The following is a 24541-nucleotide window of genomic DNA, read 5'->3' as shown; positions in this document are numbered from 1 at the left end:
ATTGTTCTTGGCAGTGGGCAGCCAGTGCCGCTTCCAGCCTGCTGAGAGTCTTCTGGATGTTTTTGCAGAATAAACTGGGCTAATGGTGTGTGGCAGCATGAAGGCCTGTAGAGGACTGAGATGAGGCCTGGGGCAGGATACAGGTATTAAGGGTCACAGGAAGTGCCTGATGTGCTCCTATTGAGGTGCCATATCAAAGTCAAGAAACAAGATCTGCAGCTGAAATGGCCAGTTAGAAACAAGCCCAAGTTCATTCTGAGATATTATGCCGTATTTGAGAACAGCTGCCAGTGAGAATTTCCAAGATGGCCACTGAATGAGCTAACTTACCTGAATGGGATTTCGGCACCATGCCATTTGGTTCTCATTGCTCTTGGTATTTTCCTTGTAGATATGTTTGCATTTTCAGAAGGTTGTGTGTGAGTGAAATTTCACTGTGCCATTTAATTTTTCTCACTTCATGACTGGCAGAGGATTTCATCATAACGCAAATAAAGTGTGAGCTTTGGTTTCATTGCTGTGCAAATGGTTAGATCTTACAAATAAAATGACATGAGGATGAGTAAATGATGGGGGATTTTTTATTTAAGCCTCAATAATAAGTATCTAGTTCCGATTTTTTCTTTGCCTGACAAAATGTTCACCAACATGAAAGAAAATAATATATTCTTCTAATATATTTTCAATTAAATGTCATTTTCTTTTTCTTTACTTTTTTTTAATTTTCTTTTATTTTTTCTTTACATAAAAAAACATATGCAACAAACTGGTTATACAGCTATAAAGGCATACAGTGTAAAATACAATGTTACTTATAAGTGGTTATTTTTGGGGGGCAGCAGCCATTCCTTGTTGTTGAGCCATGTTTTTTTTTTTTACAGACATTTTCTATAAAATATTTTATATATATATATATATATATATATATATATATATATATATATATATATATATATATATATATATATATATATATATATATATATAGTCATGCAATTACCAAGGTCACTGCTACTACTGATAATAGTACGTTTCAGGGGCAGACTGGCCATCTGGAGGACCCGGACTTTTCCCGGTGGTCCGCTGGACAATTTTTTTTAAATGATGGAAATTATTATAATACATCTCTTTTCTATGCAAATGGAGTGAGTGGATCGCGCGGCCGACTAGGAATGGGTTTTGTTCGCATGAGTGTTTTGCCCTCCTTCCCTGTTTAGTTTGTCTACTCCATGCGTATCTTGAAACACACCCCTTTTCTATGTCGTCTAATTTACAGAGAGAGACCAATTTATCCAGTACAGCGAATTTCTCTGAGCAGCAGGCCACTTTATACGCTAACTTAAAACGTAACCGACTGTGTTTATTAGAATTCTTGCAGATACAATTATTTTGAGATAAACATTGTCTGAAACGCTCCTCTCTCAGCTCGTGCTTTAAATGAGTGCGCACAAGCTCCGAACATGCACAAATTGTTTAAAATGCTTGAATCGACAAGATTTAGAAACAAGTGCAAACGATAAACTATGATCTGTTTCACCCCTTCAAGTGAGTGAACAACGCAAATCAAGTTAGGAATTTTACATCACTATTCAAGATAGCCCGTCGGGCAGGGGGTGATATATTTTGGAGCCCGACTGTAAAACACAACAATCTATCAAAAACATCTATCCAGTTTGTGACCCATTAGTTTCCACACTGGTTTCATTCGAAAAAATAAATGATTATTTTAAAATATTGACTTAAAAGAATCATCTGTTCATGAATCGGATCATGAACTTGAATTACCAAGTCAAAGATGATCTATTATTGAACATCTCGAATAAATAAAGACTTCAGGTTCATCTGTAAAGCACATAAAGCTATCTTTTGAGTTTATAAACTTCTATTTCATGCGTGATTCGTATGGATCTGTTAACTGAAGGCAAAGTGTGAGTTCTAGGAGAATGAATGTCTGTGTCGTGATGAGCATGTATCGCTCACTAGAAGTCGCTAAATGACCATCTGCTGCATGCAGGGTTTTTTTGTTTGTTTGTTTGTTTGTTTCAACGGAGGATCAGTTACCCTATTGGTTAAAACCCCCAAACTGTATACTTAAATATTAAATTAAGAAATTACATCAAAACAGGGGTGGATGCGTTATGAGGTGGTGGGCTGCTGTGGGACAGAAAGTCCAGGGCCAATTTTTGGTCCCAATCCGCCCCTGGTAGGTTTTACTTTTGTAAATTTGGTTTCAAACAGTGCTCAAGCCAGTTTATAAAGCTTATACATGGCTATCATTCTCTCTGTGGGAACCCAGAAAGCCTGCCAAAATGCTATTGCTTAGTTTCTCTGCTTCCTTGAAAATAAGTGAAAATACAATACAAATAAACAATAATACAGGCTAAAACAAATGATTTAATTTGACTTGAAGAAATCTATTTGTTTTGGTAAAAGGCATTAGAGTCATTCAGTGACCCTAGTGGATTCTTCCACCAAAACCTTTTTGCTGGGTAACATTGCTTGCAGGATAACTTTGTGATATCCCCCCTCCCAATCCTTTTTAGAGTTCTGTAAGGATGGTAATGTTGATGGAAGGCTAATTATACCACAATGAGGAAGCTCTGGGAAAGCTTCCAATGTCCACAGACGTTCTTACATGGCTGAATTCACAGTTGTATGTAGCTGGAAGTCTTTGATCGGTGGAACTGAAGCCATAAGTACGTCAGTAGGAGCCGCAGCCACTTCTATGCCACTCGTTCTTTTTGCGCATGGCTGTATTTATTCTCTTGTTTAGAGACCTCCTATCTTTTGATGATTTAAATATGCTGGAGTGGTTGCCCATCTTGCGCTTTTGTCCTTGAGTGCCTCCCCACTTACACCAAGTGTCGCAAAATCAAATTGTTTTATGCCTATTACAAACATGCTTATGTGTTTACATGTTTAAGGCAATTTATGAATTATGTTTTATTAAATCCTTGAGGAAATGTTGGCTGGAAAACAGAAAATGTGCCTGTATGTTTAAACCTACTTATGTTCAAGTCATAGTATTATCAACAAAGATAGATGGATTGATTGATTTTGTATTTGTTTCATTTATAACCACTTTGTTCTATTTAAAGTTATTTTGTTTTGCTTTTATTATTTGTTTTTCCGGTTTTTATCTTTATTTTGTTTTTGTTTTATTTAAGTGGCTGCTATGGCCTAATGGTTAGAGAGTTGGATTTGTACCTGAAGGTTGCAGGTTCGAATCTCACTGCTGGCAGGATTTGTAGGTGGGGTGGGGGTTAATGTACAGCGCCCTCTTCCACCCTCAATACCCATGGCTGAAGTGCCCTTGAGCAAGGCACTGAACTCCCAGTTGCTCCCTGGGGGGTGGATATAGCTGCCCACTGCTCCGGGTGTGTGCTCACTTCTCACTGCTGTATGTGTGCACTTGGATTAGTATGGGTTACCATACTTGGCAAATGTCACTACTTTCTCTTTTTTCTCTCTCTTGCTTGTTTTGTTTTATTGTACATTGTGGCTGCTCTGAAAGCTTAGGCTGCTGACTTGTTTCCCCGCTGCCTCAGATAGTGATTTTGCAGGCATTTTTGCAGCATTTGTGCATGAAGGCACCTCATGAAAGTGATTTCGGACAAGCTTCTGAGGCAGCGTAATGGTTTAATGATCTACAACAAAAAAGAATATTTGAATTTTGAATCTTTACGATTCTGTCAAAAGCTTGAACCTCTTCAGCTTCAAACGTGACTAAATAGAAATTCAACATATATCTTGTTTGCTATTTATTTAAATTTCAGTGTTCTCTTTAATCGTTTGCTTGAGCTTATAATTAATGTATGCTGCTAGCCTAGCAGTAAATACTCCGAGGCTGTTTTATTAATGAGTGCTTTATTAGCTGTGATTCAATAAGGAATACTAATATGAACATGCAAGTCCTCCTTTAGTAAGGCTCATGTTTGCAGTAAAAGGAGGGGCAAATGCAAGCATGGGATAAATCAATAAATCCCATGCTCGCATTTGCCGTCCATCGCTGTTTTACCTTTTTGCTGCATCATTTATCCTCAAAATGTTTGATTTTTTTAAAATAAGTTTTTAATAAGATTTAACTCTTTGAATAACATTTTCGTCATATTCATAATGGCCAATGTGATTGATTGGCTATAATGCCATAATCCATGGCTATTTTGCCTGAACTTTGGATGCAGATTCAAATTATATATATATATATTTTTTTTTTTTCATGTTAATATCCATAATGATGTTTAAAAGTTTCAGATTGGGAAACATACATTATAGTCCTGGAAAGTAAATGCTTCAGTTCTGTTTCTGCTAAACATACACACACGTTGATCTGCCTTGCATTCATATTTTATGCCAATTCCCAGCAGCCTCTTAGGGAGCATTTGCTAAGTGACTTAAAAGCTCTTCTGACATGCCCTGTTCGCCCCCTGTTTTCTTGCCACCTCCTTTTCCATTCACTCACTACTGGCTTTTTTTTTTCTATTCTTGCTGCTTTTCTTCTCTTCGTTGTCTGTTTTCAGGGTCAGTGGTTGGTGAGTAGGGTGAGCGTGTGTATGTTTGAGACAGTGGTTGAGCAGAAAATCCAACTACTGTTCAAATAGTTTGTATGTAATAATCATATGTATCCCTCCTCATGAGACACATGACACATGAGTTTGTGCTACAGGTTGTCTCCTATAGAGTGCACTCAGGAGAGAACAGATGTAGCTGTTTTTAGGGAAGTAGATGGGGACTTTGCTTGAAATACGGTCACTGACATGTGTGCATAAAATAAACATTACATGCAAAATTAATATTACTGACTTTCTTCTTTCAAATATAATTCATAATAATAATAAAACTGTTAAAAATGTTGTTCTTTTTAATATGTAATTATACTATTTCTGTTGTTGCCATGCCATTATTGTTATTATTATTATACCTGAAAAAATAAAAATAATAATAAAAAAAAAAAAAACTACAAAAAAGATGAAAATGATGCATAAGCCTTTCAGTTTAGATTTAACAGTTATATTAACCACTTTCATCACACAGTAATTTATTCAAGCTTTAAAGCTTTATTTTTTTCCTTTGTAATCATATGATATTTCCATCCCAGAATCTAGCTCTATTCTCTCTTATATCTCTTTCTGAGTTTGACCAAGTGGTTTGAGCTTGTGTTTTCCACAAGAGAATGCAGATAGAACATGTGCTTGGCAAAGAGAAAATGAAAAGAGCCCTGTCTTAGCCTCAGGGTTCAACAGCAGTGTTGTTGCTCAAACATGAATGGGAGACATGCATGACCTAATTCACAGCAGAGGGTTTGGTCATTCCCTGGTGTTTTCTTAACATCCAGAAAGGTTCCTGAAATCCCCCCCACTACCACCACCAGCCCTGTCCTGCATCATAGAGAATAAACAGAGAACTGACCTGAACCAGATTTTCTGCATTTCAATATCAGAGAAGGAGACTGAGAGAGAGAGCATATTTCAAGAGAAGTGTTTGTGAAATATATAGTTTGACCCCTATATTCTGTTATCTTTGGAAGAGCGGTTGATATGACAGACGTGTAGTAAACTAGACCTGCTCTTTGCAGAAATCTGCTGAGCTGCTTACGTTGGGTGCCTTTGAAGTTATCAAAAGCTTTGTGTTAGAAGCACACATATTCCAAACGGTAGAGAACATTTAATTTACATTTAATTTATATTAACAGAATAATAAGAACAATAATTAACGCACAATAAATAACTAAATGTCATAAATAATACAAGTTTTTTTTTTTTTTTTTTTAGAACGTTCTTGCGACCCGGTAGCAATGCTTCCACAGCCCAGTACTGGATCGCAACCCGATGGTTAGGGACCTCTGCATTAAATAGTTTTAATTTATATTAACTGGAGCCTCAGACCACATTTTTAGACTGTAACATTCAGTATTATTAGCTATCCTACATTCATCTTTAGTCTATCTTCTGGAGAAAAGTCACACTATTTAAGCATTGTAAATTAACAGTTTTACAGTATTAGACACTCCTAATAAATGTATTTAATAACCAGAAAAAAAAAAAAAAAATGGTCTTAATCCAAATTTAGCCAAATAACAAAAAGAAATGGTTGCATATATATATATATATATATATATATATATATATATATATATATATATATATATATATATATATATATATATATATATATATATATATATATATATATATATATATATATATATATATATATATATATATATATATATAAGTATTAAGTTGTTAAACTTACTTTTAAAGGTATTTTAAATGTACATTCTGGGTAATACTGCTAGTCCAGACAACCAGTCAGGCTTGGGAGTTTTAAATATTGTACCCTCCATAACGATTAACACAATATTATCATCTTAAAATTGAAATGAATTTTGATTTATATACTAAATAATACATATATAGATCTTTGCTGGCAAATTCCTCAATTCCCAAATATTGACAGTCACTAAAAATGATGGGGTTCTCTCCTAAAAATAAAGAACACATACTATGAATTTGCGTTTTCATTGGATATGAGTGGATACTCTACAGTGGTAACTTACACACACTTACAGGTATTTTTGTCAGCCAAGACCACCGAGGAGTGGCTTGCTTGCCAATCGATAGTGCTCAGGGTCCTTCTTAGTTTGGGTGGACTGTAATTCAATTGAGCTTTAGTGAGCTAGACACAATGTGTACCCATGAACCTGAAGGGTTCTCTCTCTGAGCTTGTTTAGACTGTAGTCTCACCACTCTGGGCTGAATAGACCACAAGAGGTCACCTTGCAATGCTTCTAGAGATAAGGCATCTTCCTTTGTGCATCATTCAAGCATTCTCTCACTCTCTACTATTAGACTCAGCAGAACATTTAGTGATTTCACTACTTTACTACCTCTCCTCATGTCCTGTCAGTTTAATTTACTGAATAATAATTTTAATAAATAAAAAAATACATTTTAATGTATTATTATTATTATTATTATTACATACATTTATTTTTTATATTATATAATTTATATTATATAATTTATATTTTATATATATATATATATATATATATATATATATATATATATATATATATATATATATATATATATATTATTATTATTATTATTTTTATTTTATTTTATTTTATTTTTTCTACACAAGTTCTATGTAAAATATATTTTGGTATAATTTGGTTTTACTTATTTATTTTTTGTGCCCAATAGCAAACAGTACAAATTATATACAGTACTTCTGATGTTCCATGCTGAGCATCTGGCATTGAGATGAGTCTTTGAAACATGTTTTAGACCTGAAATAGCTGTTTAACATTTATATTGCACCATTCAACCTGTTAGTAATGACTTTTCCAGCTCTGTGCACAGTGGTAAGCTAATGCTACATGATGCCATTTTCAGTCGTGGCAGGTGCAAATGTAGGTGTTTTTGTCTTTGTAAGTTCCATATCAATGTGGAATAACTGGATTGTATGTGCCACCCGTCTGCATGGCCAAACCCATCTGTTATGTGTTGTTGGCGGATGTGGCTGAATTGACAGTATGTTGGATAGGCTTTTGCACAGAGCTGATTTCTTTCACACTCTCATTAGCCTCGGTAATGGACTACTGCCATTCTTCCCGGTCAACCACAGGCAGGTTGCCACTTTCAGCTCTGGTTGGCGCCGCTCATTCGCCGCAGCTGTCCTTCACTTTGCATTGTCTGCCCCTCTGTGTCTTGTTATTTTTTTCCTGCGAGTGATGTAAAAGGTAGAGGTAAACAATCTATCTTCGAATGGAGAACTTGTTGGCACCATTTCGAGGGACATGTTTGCTTTCTCAGTCTCAAACTTTAGCCCCCTTTGACTCAGTAATTGTGTTTTGTCTCTTTATCCCCATTTGTCTCTTGCTGTCTGGCAATTGCACACTCAGGGTGGTGTATGAGATGAGCTTGGGGTGGGGGTTGTGTTCTCATTAGTTGTGGATGTTTATCAGTCTTTCCCATCTCTGTATCACATATCAGGATTAGCTTTGCCGTACAGCGGCTTAGACTCTGTCACCCGGCTCGCCGTTTTGTCTTACCTCCGAATCGCTGTTTTGTGCGGATTAAACTGCCGTTGTCTTTGGATAAGCCCGCTTTTGTGCGACGGTTTGAGTATGAGAATGGCAACATCCCTTTCCCGTGTGGAGCCTTGCAGAGCGGCTTTTTTTGTTGCGTGCCGTGTCGACTGACAAAACAAAACTTTGAATTGGAACTTTTGCTGAACAAGCTGGACTGGTGCTGCATTTCCCAGCTGAAATGCCAGAATGTGTACGGAAACACGTTTGAGGTGTCCTGTTGAATAAAATATTGTGATACAGTTTGCATCTACATCATCTACTTTTTATAGACAAGGAGTGTGTCGGGCTGCTGAACAAATAACAGGAAGTGGAGAGATGAGGCTGGTTTTAGGTGAACAGAAAGCTCCAGAGGAGCTCTTCTTGCACACGTTTTAGTGCTGATGCTGTATATGTGTGAGACGGGATTGATTCTTCAGCCTCTCTGCCTTATTTATTCAGTGGAAAACCAACCTGACATTATCTGACCTTTTTCTCATGCTGTATATTGCGCTTCCCAGCCATGTGTCATTAAAAGAGAGTGGCGTGATCATGTAAATTAAAAATATGACATGTAAACAAGACTAATTGCAATAGAAATATGCCAACCAATCAAATTAGTAACCAGGAGAAATCAAAATAATCCATACCTGTGGAAAGAAAACACATCTATCCCATAGTGGCCTGGAACCCTGCTGTTAAACCATCAGTTTTTCATCATTCTGAACAAACTCTAAGAAGGTCTATGTTGGGGTACATTACGTACTTGTAATTGATATAAACGCAAGTTGTCCGAAATCACAAATCTGAACCACTATTAATGACTTAATTTGCATCTTTGCCCACTCCTGGTCACATTAGTGTATTAAATAAATTTCTCACAGATTCTTGTTTCTGAATAAATTGCTTTCGTAGAGCGGCACACATTCTTAATTTATCTTGCAGTACATCCACAGCAGACAAACATAAGCGTGTGTGCATAATAAGTTTGAGGGTAAATCCAAAGCGACCAAAGACATGAATAAAACATTGAAACTGGCACTTTTGAGTAAACAGCTGCTGCTTGTACTTACAGTACTACAAATATGCAACATCGAACCAAGAGCCTTTTCCCAATCCCATTCTTTTCTGAAGCAGATGACCAACTTAGCATTGGTAGCAAGTCCAACAGCTAGTGTGGATTTACAAGGTCACCAGTTTCCCTACTGCTGTGTGTGTTATGCAGAACTGACATCCAGAAGGTTAATTGTTATAAATAGAGGTTTACCTTTTAATGCTGATAACTTTGGAAAAATCTCTAGCATAATGCCCTGGTGCAATTCATGAGGAGACTTAATCGATCCACCCTCACTTTTTGCTGTGGACAAGTCAGTTTTGTGGACAGAAAATAAGACTGTTAATTAAGACTCTGATAAGGTCAAAGAACAAGCACCGGGTCAATGGATTGTCATTTTGCATTTGAATCCACCTCAGTGAACTATTTCCCTCAATGCAAGGCATTCACAGATGCATTGGTGGATCACTTCCAAGATAATCTGCACATTTTTTGGCAGTTAAAAATCTCAGATTAACTTGGATGCCCTTAAATGAGAAGTATGACCAATAGAGCGCTGAGGAATAGTCAAATCAGCATTTGTCCTTATTTTAGAGTCTTTAATGATATTCAATTGCTACCCACTTCACTGTATTCCAGCACATGGACAGGTTTCTCCACTAACTCTGAATACAAATAAATGTAACCCCATTGCCCGCTGATTTAGGTAAGCCACTTTAGGATTGGAGTGAATCATTGTGGGTAAAGCCATCCAATTAAACATTCCTCAAAGGACTCATGTGGACCCCACTGCATGAGTCACGCTGGCTCTGTGCTTTTAGATTATTTGAATCTGGCTGAGAATTTCCTCTTCTAAATTCATTTGAATTTGGTCAAAAGTTCTCTGTTTTGGGGTGCAAGAGGATCAAATGGTTTAAATATTTTGTACATTTCCCTTTTTCGGGAAATTAGACACATTAAAGAACCTTGGTGTGATACAGATGGTACTCAACCAGAATGAGCTTTTTACTACTGTGGTTATTTGGCATATCAGCCCTCTACATTGTTTGCATATGTGACTAAATCTTCATTCTGGAGACTAAATGATGTCTAATATTGGCCAATGGCTCGCTAGTGTGTTAGTTGGAGGCTATAAGTATAAGTTTGGCACAGATCTATTTTCATTCGCAAACACTCTATGACGGAGGACTTCAGAGTTTCACTCTCCGTCAGGCGATCTGTGCTGTTTTTCAGTTCATCTCAATGGATGCGCAGTGCACACGTATTTAACATACTGTAAACTCTAGTGTAAAGGTGCACAAATCTTTGCTTTCTCTCACACACATGCAGAGAGAGAGAGAGAGAGAGAGAGAGAGAGAGAGAATTGACACGCTACATTGAAACAATATTCTTTGTTGTATTTTCCTGTCAAAATAACGGCATTCATGAATCCAGCAGCTCATTAATCCTTAGTAATCCTAAATAAATAGTGTGGTTTATAGTTCTTATTATTAGAATTCTTATCATTATTATCTTAGCAGTATTTTTGGTATTTTTCCCCCAATTATTTATTTATTTATTTATTTTACAGAAAGACTGAATGACCAAAAAAGCACCACCACCAGTCCAGTTAAAATGACTAATATGCATGCAAACATGGTAATCAAGTTTACTTGTAATTACTAAATTTATATTATTAAATTAAAAAAATACATTGTAAATAGACACGTTGGAAGCCCTCCTTAGCTATAACTCAAATACGCATTGGAGCACTTGCCAGATCGGTTTGGCCAATATTATATTTTTGCAGCCTTAACTGAGGGTGCTCTTACTTTTGTTCATCTTCATCATTCATGAAGTTGTTTGAACACATGGCATCCGTGCACGTCTGAGCACATGCACACTCTGTTAAGGGCTGTAATTATGTGATTACAGTGTTTACATGCCATTTTATTGTAATTAAAATCAGCTTACGCCACACAGAGTGCATTTACATGCACCATCATAATACGGTTATAACAGGATTTTGGCAATATTGCATTTACACTTTACCTCTTTAATACTTGTTTGAGTTGCTATTTAGGTAAATTTATAAATGCCTACAACTCAGCTGTTTAAGAAATTATTGCGAGCTTTATTTATCTGTAGCCTGTGCCTCCAGATGTTACATGATTCAGCTCTAGATTTGTACCTGTAGGATGGGCCATATATCTAGCATTGAATGGGGATTTGTCATACGTGTTGCATTTGCAGTGATGGGGTAACTGTTTTGAAGCGTACTCGTAATTTAATTAAAGTTACTGTTTTGAGTAGTTAGCAAAATGCAGAAATTGCCTTTCAGCATTCTCATTCACTTTAAATTAACCTATATTTCACAGCCTATCTAGTCACCATATCTTGCTCAAAACCTTATAAAAAGAGATGTCAAATCTAAATGTCAAATGTGTTCTTTTCTGTGCAGCAAATATGTTTTATAATCACTGTCTGTCAAGTTCAGTCACAATTATGAATAGTTTATATAATCAATATATATATATATATATATATATATATATATATATATATATATATATATATATATATATATATATATATATATATATATATATATATATAAGACTGCACATCATCCTGCATATTAGACACACATCTGTAAGTAAATAAAGTTACTAGATACACTCAGAAAATTTTGTACAGATAACTTAATTGAATAAAGGGAACTTTACCACATAATTAATTTAGGTTGGTTCAACAAGAATTTACTGCAAGATATGAATAGATATTTACGGATATATATCCATGCATATCCCCTGACATCCTTGTTTAACATTAATTGTGAGATGGGGAATCCTGTGAGATTCCCACCGAGGCTTAATATCAAAGCTAGTGGAGTTCCACAATGGGAGGACAGAGACAGTTGTTGAAATCACAGCGTGACACTGCACACAGCATGGTGTCCTTGTACACATGTTCTCTTGTTCCATCCATGGGATGATATTCTCAAGAGCTGGAGGAAAACACTTGTCAAGGTGCAGAGACTGGAAACTGCATGGTCATGTAAATGAGAAAAGTCCCAAACTGTGAATGGCACCTGTCAAGGAGTCGATGTGCTTCTTTATTAATTTATTGATTGATTGATTGTCAGTCATGAGGTAACATGTTCCCAGGTCTTAAAGTGATCTAGAAGTGTCGCTTAAAATATACATCACCACAAGTTTGGGGTCAGTTTTTCATGTTTTTGAAAGAAAATAGTTTTGCATGCAAGTTTCAAAATGTTAATTGTTGTTCACAAAAGATGGATGTTAAAACAAAAGATTACTGTCACTTGAGTTGTGTAAAAGGCCTTATACTGGCTTTTGCTGCATTACATGGAAACTACACTGAGCAGCGGGGGAAGGATCAAGACAGATCAAGGGAGAATAGAAAATGAGTGGTATACAAAAGGGATCTGAAAACAGAAAAGTACAGATGTGTTATTTTTAGTCCTTTTTTTCCTTAATGTTTTTTTTTTTTTGGTCTTATCTTTTGGCTTTGGACTTTTTATACCAGTTTTTGTTGATACTGAAAGTGAAGCACACTTGATGTGTTACTGTTTTAGTAGCAAAATGAATTTTAGTCATTTCTTTAGTGTTATAATTTTCCTAGGTAGATGCTAACCTAACATGTGTAATCTTGTGTGACTCAGTTACTACGCCATAAAAAAAGCATATTTTTTTTCTTTTCTTTTTCTTTTTTTTTCTTTTTTTTTTTACAAGTGTTCTGTCATTATGCCAAAATCAAAGTGATTGCCTCTTAAAGGGATAGTTCCCTCCAAAAATATAAAATTTGATGTTTGATGATGTGGGTGACTTTTTAAACCAAACTGTTGCAGTCTATCTGTCTTATAATGTAAGTGATTGGGAATCACGGCTAAAACACAAACCAATTGCACAAACCAAAAGTTTTGTCTCTTTACACATCATTGTATTGTCATAAGCTGCAGGGCTTAATTTGGTTTTGTTTGTATGTGTTATTTACTTTTTATTTTATTCTATGTTTTAGCCGTAATTCCCATCCACTTACATTATAAGAGTGATAGACTGCAACGGTTTGACTTAAAAATCTTGGTTTGTATAATACTGAAGAAAAAAAAGTCACCTACATCTTGGATGCCTTGGGGGTACACATTTTTCATTTTTGGGTGAACTTTCCCTTTAAATGCATAAGGCTGTGATGAAAAAAATTCATTACGTAAAATTTTTTAACGCATTTCACGCATGTGCAATGTGACAAGTTATTTAGGTCAGGAAAGTCTCGTCGATCTCTGAATTCTCAAGATAGTAAAAAACAGCGGCGAGCGCCGCGACGAAAACACCGGAGAAGCTTAAGGTTTTACCCCAGTTACTCTCAAATACATTCATGCCAAGCTCGATAAACAGGGACGACTTTGGTAGTTGATACGCTGGAGCTTCTTCCTGTTATAGCGTCCTGTGTTTCACACTGTGCATGTGCAGAACGCCTACATGCAATGCACCGAAAATTACAGCTGTTTGAAAAAGCATTTGCATTTTACTTGGTTTTACTGGCACTTGAAGCCTTCAGAACGTGAAAATATCGATCCTAAAGAATTGTGGCAGAGCAAATGAACACCTCCCAAAAACAAGAGTGCCCAGAGTGCTGCTTATGTGATGGTGGAGCATGTTTGTGTTTCTGAGTTCATTCTTTCGAGTTTCTCTATGCATAATTTCATAGATATGTGGCTATATTTAACCACAGGTTCACCTAAAACTCTTACACCATCTGTAGTTAAATGGCATGGTTTGATATAGTGGTCAGGTAAATTTGATCTGAGTAAATGTTAAACTTTTGAAATTCAGAAAAAAAAGAACCACATATTGATGAATCAATACATGAAAATTATGTATCTGTGTCCTGTTATTTATCCTTTGGTACGCATTTCAGAAAAAAAAATGGTTAGGATTCAGGTGTAATTGCAAATAGTGATTAATCATGATTAATCCACTGAAAATTCTGATTAATTTGATTAAAAATTTTAGTCATTTGACAGCCCTAATATATATATATATATATATATATATATATATATATATATATATATATATATATATATATATATATATATATATATCAACACTTGAATGTACACTTAAACATTTTGATCAAAAAGATTTTCACTTACGATCAATTAAGATTTCATTGTCTGCTTTTTGGTTTACCAAAGATGTATTCATTTATCATGTTTTTGAATGCAATTGTACAGTTCCTTATCCTCACTACAGGATGCAGTAAGTAGCATCATTACACATAAATCTTTACCAAGGTACATGGGCCTGTTCCTAATAGCTTCGAAGGCAGGCAGCGGGGATCTGTGTCTGCGGGTGAGTGGTGCGAATCAGCTTGTGAAACCGCCAGTTCTTAGAAAGAGCAGACTAGTGGAAGTGTAAACAATAATGCCGAAGCTACATTACGAAACTCTTCCTCAGACACAGTGGATTCTCTAATGTGTGAAATAGAGAAGATACAAACAGGCATGAGCTTACTGACACTCTCGTCCTTCTGTGTTCCATGCTGACACCGGCCCACCGCACCCAGGTGGACCTGTGCCTGTTGCTGTGGCAACGCAATGAGCAGAGACGGAGGTCTGACTCAAAGCAAGCTCACATTATTTACTCAGTTGCTTCGTTCAACACACCGTATAAGCAAATAAATCTGCTAATTCTGAATTAGTAAAACATCCGAGGTCTGTTTTTCGTGCCAGAGGTGCTCAGTCTCTGTCCTGCTGTGGTGTGAGGCTATATACAATTGTGTGGTTGTATGAAAGGCTTTTAATAATGTGGCAGCCATAGCAGGCCCAGGTGGTTTAAAAATTTTCTCAGCGGTGTTCTTTTTATCTTCCTATTCATTAAAAAAATATACGAAAATAAAATAAAAATGGATCAGTTTACACAAAAATACTAAGCATTAGTTCACGTGAAATTAAAAACTAGAGTAATTTTATTTAAATTAAAATATATTTCATTTCATTTTTTTTTTTTTGTTAGATTTTTATTAGTTTTTGCTGTTTGAATGTGCTCTGTCTAAATCACAAAATAACATGCAGCTAAAAAATCCCACAGTTACTAATATACATTTTCTGACAGCTTTTAAAAATGATCAGTCGACCAAGATTTGAACTTGTCATCCTGCATACTTAAAATAAGAAATGTCAAGCTACAACATCTCATACTGAGTGAGAGGCTGTGACCCCCAAGGGCTGAAATTATAGATCCGCTCCTAGATGAGACACTGCTCTTCATGCCTCTTGTTCTTTCTATTGTTCTTGAAACTTTCTGACTGCAAAAAGTATTCTGTTCCACATGCTTTAAGGGGCCCAATGGATATACAATCTTGAAGTTTGGGGTCTATTTGAGTGCTTATTAATGTTTCATGGGCTTTGGTTTGTCCATCTAGAGCCGCTGCAGTAACGAGTAACTAACAGCCTTGTGTGTATTCTCTTAGGAAGGTGAAACTAGGTTCACTCCAATGTATGGGGTTGTTTCTTGTTCTCAAACAGTTTTCATAATCACAATTATTCTGTTTGCTTTTGTGTGTGTGTGTGTGTGTGTGTGAATATTTTCACAACCAAATATGATTATGAGCTGGCCAAAATACCAATTAATTGCCTCTGAAATCCTGCGGTTTATTTGACCTCTTGCCAGCCTGGAGATGATAAATATGATATATATTTTTTTTACTTATTTATCATCTCCAGGCTGCATAGGCTGCACTGCATGTATATATGTTTGGCAGAATATTTAAAATTGGTAAATAAATAAACTGGCTAAGCATCTTTCAACTCTTTCTGCTTTTCTACTGACACACTAAGAACATATAAATCAACTACATCCAGATGATACAGAGACCAGCCGTTGTGGCTCAGGGTACTGAAAGAAAAAACAAAAAGAAAAAAAAAACACTTGCATCTAGAGTATTCTTGACTTTCACACAAACCCCTTCGGATTAAGTGTGAATCCACTGACTCATTTGAATGTCATAGTGGCTTGCACAAAAATTTTTTTGACTTTAGAACCCACTTTTGACTTAAAGACATGTTGAACATTATAGTTTAACATTATGAATGAACTGTCTTTGATGCAAAAGTTTGCAAAAATAAAATTTTAATTAAAATCATAATATAATAATATAATTAGGGCTGTGAATTGAATTCATTAATTTAATTAGTTATGGAATGATAACACAATGTTTTTTTTTCAACAGTTAACGCAAAGGTTTTTGTTTTTTTTTAGATTGGTATTTTACAATGTTTTTTTAGTGTAATGTACATAAAAAAATCTAACATAAGAATAAAGTCTTAATATTTCTAGAATAAAGTCGTAATATTTCTATAGAACAAAGTCAAAATATTATGAGAATGAAGTCAAAATGTTTCAAGAATAAAGTCGAAGTATTACAAGAATAAAGTTAAACATTTTTGACAATAACGTCAAAGTACTACAAGAATAAAGTTTAAATATTACAAGAAAAAAAGTTTAAAAGTTTCAAGAATTGAAATCGTCTTAGTCTTAGTCACATTTTAGTCATTTGAGTCTTTCATAGTTTTAGTCGATGAAAAGTCATTGCATTTTAGTCAACTTTAAGTCACTACTTTAAGCCAAACTGTAGTTACCAATATGTATTTAGGTAGCTATTTTATATGTAGTTTTCAAATTAAAATAATCATTAATTATTCTCTCTTTAGACCAAATCAATTAAGCTTATGAGAAATTTGAATCAAGGACAGACTTTGGAAAAACGTATGATAATTTTTATTTTCGGGTGAATTATCCCTTTAACAGAAGTGAAAAAGGAGCAACTTATAAAAATATTATATATATATATATATATATATATATATATATATATATATATATATATATATATATATATATATATATATATATATATATATATATATATATATATATATATATATATATATATATATATATAAAGAAGCACAATAAGACAAATACAATAGAGATACAAATTAAACAATTTTTTCAGATACTGTAGGTTTTACTTAACATGTATACATTTATTTAACATCTTTCGTTGGTTAAAATTAATGAAATATAGGTATTTAATTTGGAATGCTGTCCTTTTAAGATGGAAGGCATGCATGAAATACTGATACATGTTCAGTTTTTCAATGACAACGAATTGTGACTCCCGGGAAAAACGGGACATCTGGTTACCTTATCTCTACCCCTTCGGGTACTGAGGCCATTGTTTCAGTTTTATTAGTCTATCCAACTACAGCGGCTGCTATACTAACTAGATATGCAAACGGCACTTATCCGATCGCAATCCAATGACAGGGATGCACAATTTGAAAGACAATAGCCTATAGGATGCATTTTGAATGTCCAGTAGTCCTCAAATACAATTATAGTCCAGTCTTGTCTAGTTAACGAAAACGCAGCATAAATTTCATCATATTTTTGTAATTGGATTTTTTTTTTTTTTGCTTGTCAACATCTCGTCTTAATCACAGAAAAAAAAATCATAAATGAATATTTTTTGTTGTCGCCTTGGTTAACAAAATTAACACTGGCCCACCGCATTTACTGTAATGGAGTGACAGAGACATGAGGATCCATATGCAAGCTTTAATTCTTTGACATGGTCTAAACACAGGCAGGGTCGAAACAGGAGCAAACAGGTATGGTATGGGCAAGACACAAGAATAATCCAAGGGCAAGTAGTCCAGGGTGTACTGTGTAGTGTTAAAGTGACCCCATTCACTTTCATCTACAAAAACACTAAAGCCTGTTGTGTTTCACATAAGAAAGCAAGTCATACAGGTTTGGAACAAAGTGAGTGAGTAAATGATGACAATCATTTATCATAATTAATATTATCTATTTATTTGAACAAAAAAAAGACTTATTTTTTTTGCTCTAAAGACTGTCTATTTTGTCATGCACAGCCAAACCTTCTCCTTTCAGCTGGAACTCATGCATGTGTGTCATTACGATATAGTGGGTAGCCGCTAATACTCTTCTCCTATGTAGAAGTAATTGTGGGATTTGCAAAAGATTGCATGTGTTGCCTGTTGTGTGCAGGGGGGTGATGAGTGTTCACTACAGTTGCCTCGTAATTGTGCATGCACAGAGAGAGGCATTGATTGAATCATTGCTCAACAAAGCAGAAACCGCATATTGAGCTAATGTGCTAGTGTGTTGGGATCAATTTCACAATGTCACTTTTAAAGTATAGACTATGGAGAGTGGTAGGCGTTTCAGAGCGGATTGTGCCAGAGCTTTCATATTAATTTTTATGTGTGGACATGAGGCTTTCATAACCTAGCTTATATGTGCTTGTTAATGTGACTGTAGAGGTCACAGACAGACAGTGCTTTCTAGGTAACTATATGTTTTCTTTAGTGATTTGTTTGTGGTGTTGTTCTCTCACAGTTGCAAATCACTTATCATTTATGCTGGTTTTCTAGTAAAACAAATCAATCCTCATCAGCATAAAATAATTTGTCCTGAATCTGCTGTGGAAATATTGCATGCTAAGCAGATGCACAGATGAACAGATGCACACTTAATTTCTTGACCTTGCTGTTTCATTTACCAATCTTGTGATCGCAGCCTTAGATTTATCGAGTTGCTGTACTAATCACTTTTGACAGGGTATAAGCATTGGATTTAGCAAAGTTTGTCAAGTGCCACTGGATATTTAAATTTTCAGAGTTTGAAACTTGAACTTTTTGTTTCAGACAAATACCAAGAAACCAAATAGTTAAATTTTTAATATGATATTGAGGTTCTGTAGGCTATATATGGTTTTAACTGTGGTTATCATGATCTAAATGTATGCTTCTATAGAAGACCAGTGGTTAATTTTCATAAAACTGAAACTGTAAAAATATTTAAAATTCACCACATAAAAATGAGGTTGTTACAACTATTATTTATTAATTAATTATATATATATGCATCCTAACCCAAGATACAACTACTGTCAACTCAAGCTACTGCCAAATGTGCATTTCTAAGAGACGAAGAAAAAAATGCTATATTATTATTAATATTAATACAAACTGTGCTGAAAATGCGCATCATCAAAATCAGGCAAGACAAACCCATTTCATGATGTTGACTTGAAACAATATCACTCATTAGAACATGCAGAAACTAAGAAATTAAGTTTTCTGGTAAAGGTGACAACATGGAAATCTGACTTTGCTATAATGCTATAATCAGGTCTCCGGTGCATCTACCAACACAGGAAATGTGAGAAAGATTAGCCCAGTAACTTCGTTTTGGTAAGCGTTTTTCTGCAAGCATCTAAAAAAAAAAGAAAAATGAGCGTGTCAGTTTCCGCTTACGCTGTTTCCACTTATGGTGCTACCGTTCTTGTTTTCTTAAGCGACAACGGTGTAGTTCCGTAGTAGTAACAACCAGTTGTAGTGTCATGGCAAAAGTTCGAACAAAGCTTGCTAACTGTTCTATCGTTAGCTGCACAGACAAAAACACTATTTAGAGTCCCGCCTCAGAGGACACAAGAGAGCAGTGGATTTATTTATTTACTGTATATTACGCTACTGGCACATAGATCTAATATAAACATGCAATTTCTGTCCCAGACTTTTTGTTACTTTTTGTTGTTTTTAACATAAACGTTTGTGTATTTGACCGTTTAAGCACAATCATTTCAACGTGATAGACATGATAAACAAAATCAGATTATATATTTGGGGAAGTCATGGCCTAATGGTTAGTGAGTCGGACTCGCAATCAAAGGGTTGTGAGTTCGATTCTTGGGCCGGGAGTAAATGTACAGTGCTCTCTCCACCCTCAATACCACGACTTAGGTGCCCTTGAGCAAGGCATCGGACCCCCAACTGCTCCCTGGGTGCTGCAGCATAAATGGCTGCCCACTGCTCCGGGTGTGTGTTCACAGTGTGTGTGTGTGTTCACTGCTCTGTGTGTGTGCACTTCGGATGGGTTAAATGCAGAGCACGAATTCTGAGAATGGGTCACCATACTTGGCTGAATGTCACATTCACTTTCACTTTATATAACATACATGCTGTAAAGGAACAGCCCTAATCTGGAAAAGGGGGCTGGGAGAAGCAGCTCATTTAGATTTAAAGATACATGCACGAAAACAGTGTGTTTCTGCTTCCTCTCAAAATTGGCATTTCTAAAATGATATAATAAATGATCCATGGGGTATTTTGAGCTGTAACTTTTAGTCGAAAGGGTGATAATAGGTCACCTTTAAGATATTTATTTTGTTAATTCTTGTTAATTACTGGAAAAGTGTAAAGAATTAAAAAGCGTTTTTCATGCTCTGTCCGTAAAGAGTGGTTTAAAACCACAATTAACCAGTCTGCTTTCTATAACTATCACTTAAGAGCAATTTTGTTTCATTTAGGGAAGTACAGATGCTTATTGTATGGGACCTGATACTGCACTCCTGTACCTGTACTCATACTTATTAAAATGCTCCGGTGCCAAAAGCCGTTACCACACAGCATGTGAACAGTGATGTGTCCAGACAAGGAAAAATTAATAACAGAGAGCAGAGTGGAGTTATTAGAGATTAAGGAGGTCTATAATGTACATGTATGTGATTAATATAATGTTAAATATTCAGTATTCATGCCTGCATATCTGATGTGCTCAAGCTGCTAAGCTTAGACTGAGTCTTCCTGTCTATGTAAGTTACTCTGACTAGAATGAAGTATAAAGTGCACCAAACTTTGTTGTAATCATGAAACTATTTCTCAATTGAAATTAATTAGGAAAGGGGGGGGGGGGATGCAACAAAACATATATATATATATATATATATATATATATATTATAATAATAATAGAATTGAGTTCCATTCTTCACCAGGTTACAAGAACAGTGTTTGCTCTTATATTCCTCTCTCTCTCTTTCTTTTTCTTTTTCTCTCGTTGGTTCAGTATAAATGGAGACCGAGAAAGAGGAATAGAAGGAGGGTCATAGATGCAGACGTAGTGCGAGAAGCATCTCTTGCTGTTTCAGCACTCGGACAGGATGTAGCGACCCTTAAAATGGTTAAAGCAGTCAAACTGCAAGGGTGGTACAGCAGTCCTGTGAGTTACAGACTGGAGATGACAAATGCAGCAGGGCCACAGGGAAAACAGCGTATGAGGGAACATCCAGAGGCGGCGCAGGATACTTAAAGTCTCTTAAGGCCAGTAGGGATCTTTGTTTAAGAAACAGAGCTGTTATGCATTCATGATTTATGTATGCAAAATCAGAATGAGAAAGTAGATAGTTTTTATTCTTTTGAACAGTTCCACCGGACCAGCGATGGGAGAATCTAGATAGCATTCTAGCTCATACTCATGCCACTCCTTCAGTCAAGTTAATTAATGGTCCTGGTTAAAATCTCAAGTGTATATTTCTCAAACCTGTGCAACTGTTCATTAATATGAATACTGATAAATATGTGTATGTGTGCATGTCAAACGTGTTGTTCTCACATGCTCTCACCTGTACAGTGATTTTTTTTTTTTCTTCTAATCAGTGCTGATGTAATCAGCAGTCAGCCCACCTATCTGTCTCTCTCTCTGTCACTATGTGAGCTTTACTAAGACAGATTTCCCCACTGATGTGTACCAGGTCATTGCCATTAGGAAAGCATATCCTCCAGTATGCGTATATTGTGTTCACATTTGTATACCTGCACAATAAGTTATACTGTATTAGCATGGCTTTTCGAATCAAAACATTAGAAAATCAGAAGAAAACCAGCTGGTGGTATTGTACAGAATAGCTGGAATATATAACAGAGATTCATATGCATTTTGAAATTTGAGTATCTATCTATCTGTCTGTCTGTCTGTTTGTGAATGGTTGAAGTAGTAATGTGGTTGTATAGGTGTTATAAATGTACTCACCAAGTTAGAATATATATATATATATATATATATATATATATATATATATATATATATATATATATATATAAACGGCTTTATGTAAAATTTTATAAAAATGCAGTTCATTTCAGTTTATATATCATTTTACAGTTTATGTATTTATTTTTTTCTGTCCCTTTCCAGCCCTTCCAAGCTACACCTGTGGGAATCCAGGTCAGCTGCTGAATGGCATGCAGCAGGGCTCTACTTTCAACATTGGGGACAAGATCCGCTACAGCTGCAACCAGGGTTATGTGCTTGAGGGCCACACCGTGCTCTCCTGCCTGGCCACTTCCTCCGGCACCGCTGCCTGGGACTTCCCCCTGCCGTACTGCCGAGGTGAGTCCATTGGCTCCAAATAGGCGAGGAGGGACTGAACCTCCTCAAGAGAGACTCAAGAAAAGGTCACCAAGTGTCTTTATCAGCAATGACAGATAGCCCAGTGTTTAGTAGCAGGTTGACTGCACGGTTCTATTTTTCTGGGATGAGATCAGCAGAGACCCCCGAGGTGATACCTGCCGACGTGTGAAAGCCGCACAGCCGTGTTGTGTGAGACAGCAAGGTCACGTGGTATTGTGTTAGCTGTTGACTGGGGTTGAGGGATATCCAAATAATCGTGGTCATGATACTCTGAAAACATGTTGACAGTTAGAGGCCAAATATTAACACAATGTTGAGCCCCCACTGATGTGATGTTCTTACAGTATATTTTTTGCGTCCATTCTCTTATACACAAAGCACAGGCTCATAAATATGCATAACTGAACTGTACATGGGTATATTCATGACAATCTCATAAAAGCATACACAGGTCTTGTGGTTAATAAAACAATGAAAACGTACCACACAGATAATAGCATGTATAATGCATTAGACAATGCACAGTAGCTTTGGTGTCCAGATCGAGTGTGAATGTGGTCTTGCAGGCCAGTATGAACCAGGGCCATCTGTGCCCGGGCTGGGGGACAGGAAGCCCACATAAAGACACACATGCTCAAACACGCAATGCCAGAAGAAAACCCCCTTTTGCCAGTGCTGAATCTCCATTATCCTTCACTGGCATCCTTCTGCCCCTCATCATTCTTCTTTTCTTTGTACAGTTTTTATTCTTTTCGTCCATGTACTTTTCTCATCATCACACGACTCTGCTTTCTTGTGCCAGGTGTTAGCAGTTCATGGATTTGCTCAAAATACCTTACAGATAATTTTTTATAACTTGTTAAATTTGCCACTTTTAGGGTATGAGCCAAAACTGACCATTTCTGTGTCTTTCCCTTTAAATGTAAATGAGCTGGTGCTCCGGGGAAGAGGGCGGAGCTTCAAGAGCTCAAGCTCCTGCTTGCCCTTGTATATAAACACTATTAGAACAAGCCTGTTATCTTTACAGAAAACTCACTCGGTACTGTGCATAAAAAAATGCACTTTATAAAATACACAGACGAGAGCACGTTAATTTCGGTAGCATTAGAGTTTAGGGAGCATTTTCTTTAATAACTAAATTAATCCAAATCATCTTCAGTGGCTCAGATTTCACAAGTAAATGGAGAGAGCTCTGTAGATCCATATATCCAGCTACAGAACACCTAAAACACTTGGGAGACATTCTCGTCAGTGCAGCAATGGCGGACTGTGTACAACTCGCTGTTAACTCCCTCAGGGGCTGTCAACTTTCGTGGGCGAGACCTGTGGCTAATGTGACGTCAAATTAGCAGCAATGCTGAAAACAGGTAGTTGGGAGACACTGCTTATTACTTATGGGGATTAAATTTTTTTTTTATTGTTATAGGGTGGTTGTGTACACATACTGCCAACACACATTTATGTCCATACAACATGTGAAAGTGAATTTTGCATATCAGGTCCCCTTTAACAATAAAGTATTTCTTAAAAAAAAAAAAAACGAGACATAAGTGTGCCATATTTGTATGAGGAATTGAACAGCAAAATGTAATCTCATCTAAAGTCTATGTAATAAAAACAAAATTATAAGTGAAGTAAGCTTAGATGATTTCATCTTAATTTGTTTAATATATTGGATTATTTTATGATGACCGTTGCTCGTCCATAACACTTCCAGGGGGGCAAAAACACAATATACAATATATATAAAATTTATTATATGGGCTATCTAAAACAGTGAAACTACCAAGACGCCAGGAGACATTGAACAAAAAAAGCAACTAAATGGCTGTTCTATACGTTGAGTTAGCAGTTGGGAATCTTATCCATTTTTGTATACTCTGTCATCCTTAATGCTTTATATTCAGATTCAAGTAGCTTTATTTTTATCTTATTTTACTTTTTTCATGCTGCATCTCTCTCCATTTTTTATGGTTTTCTGATTAATTAACCATGACACTGACACTAAAGAAAGTTCTGCTCTGTACACATGTAGAAAAACGGCAAATCAAAGGCTCTGGTAGCCAACAGCAGACAGCCTCCTTCTCTGGCTCTGTTAATGGGTGGCCAGAAGGTGGCAGGA

General features: G+C 36.0%; 1 protein-coding gene across 1 annotated transcript in view; it reads left to right on the top strand.

The window, feature by feature from the left end:
* LOC127935277 (CUB and sushi domain-containing protein 2-like) overlaps positions 1–24541 on the top strand; it is a 266910-nt gene that overhangs the window by 53562 nt on the left and 188807 nt on the right. Inside the window, exon 4 of the mRNA XM_052532988.1 lies at positions 22204–22398. Coding sequence (XP_052388948.1) covers positions 22204–22398 — 195 coding nt within the window. The remainder of the gene's footprint in view (positions 1–22203; positions 22399–24541) is intronic.

The sequence above is a fragment of the Carassius gibelio genome, chromosome A19, assembly GCF_023724105.1.
Source record: "Carassius gibelio isolate Cgi1373 ecotype wild population from Czech Republic chromosome A19, carGib1.2-hapl.c, whole genome shotgun sequence".
NCBI lineage: Eukaryota > Metazoa > Chordata > Actinopteri > Cypriniformes > Cyprinidae > Carassius > Carassius gibelio.
This window is presented reverse-complemented; position numbering and strand designations above follow the sequence as displayed.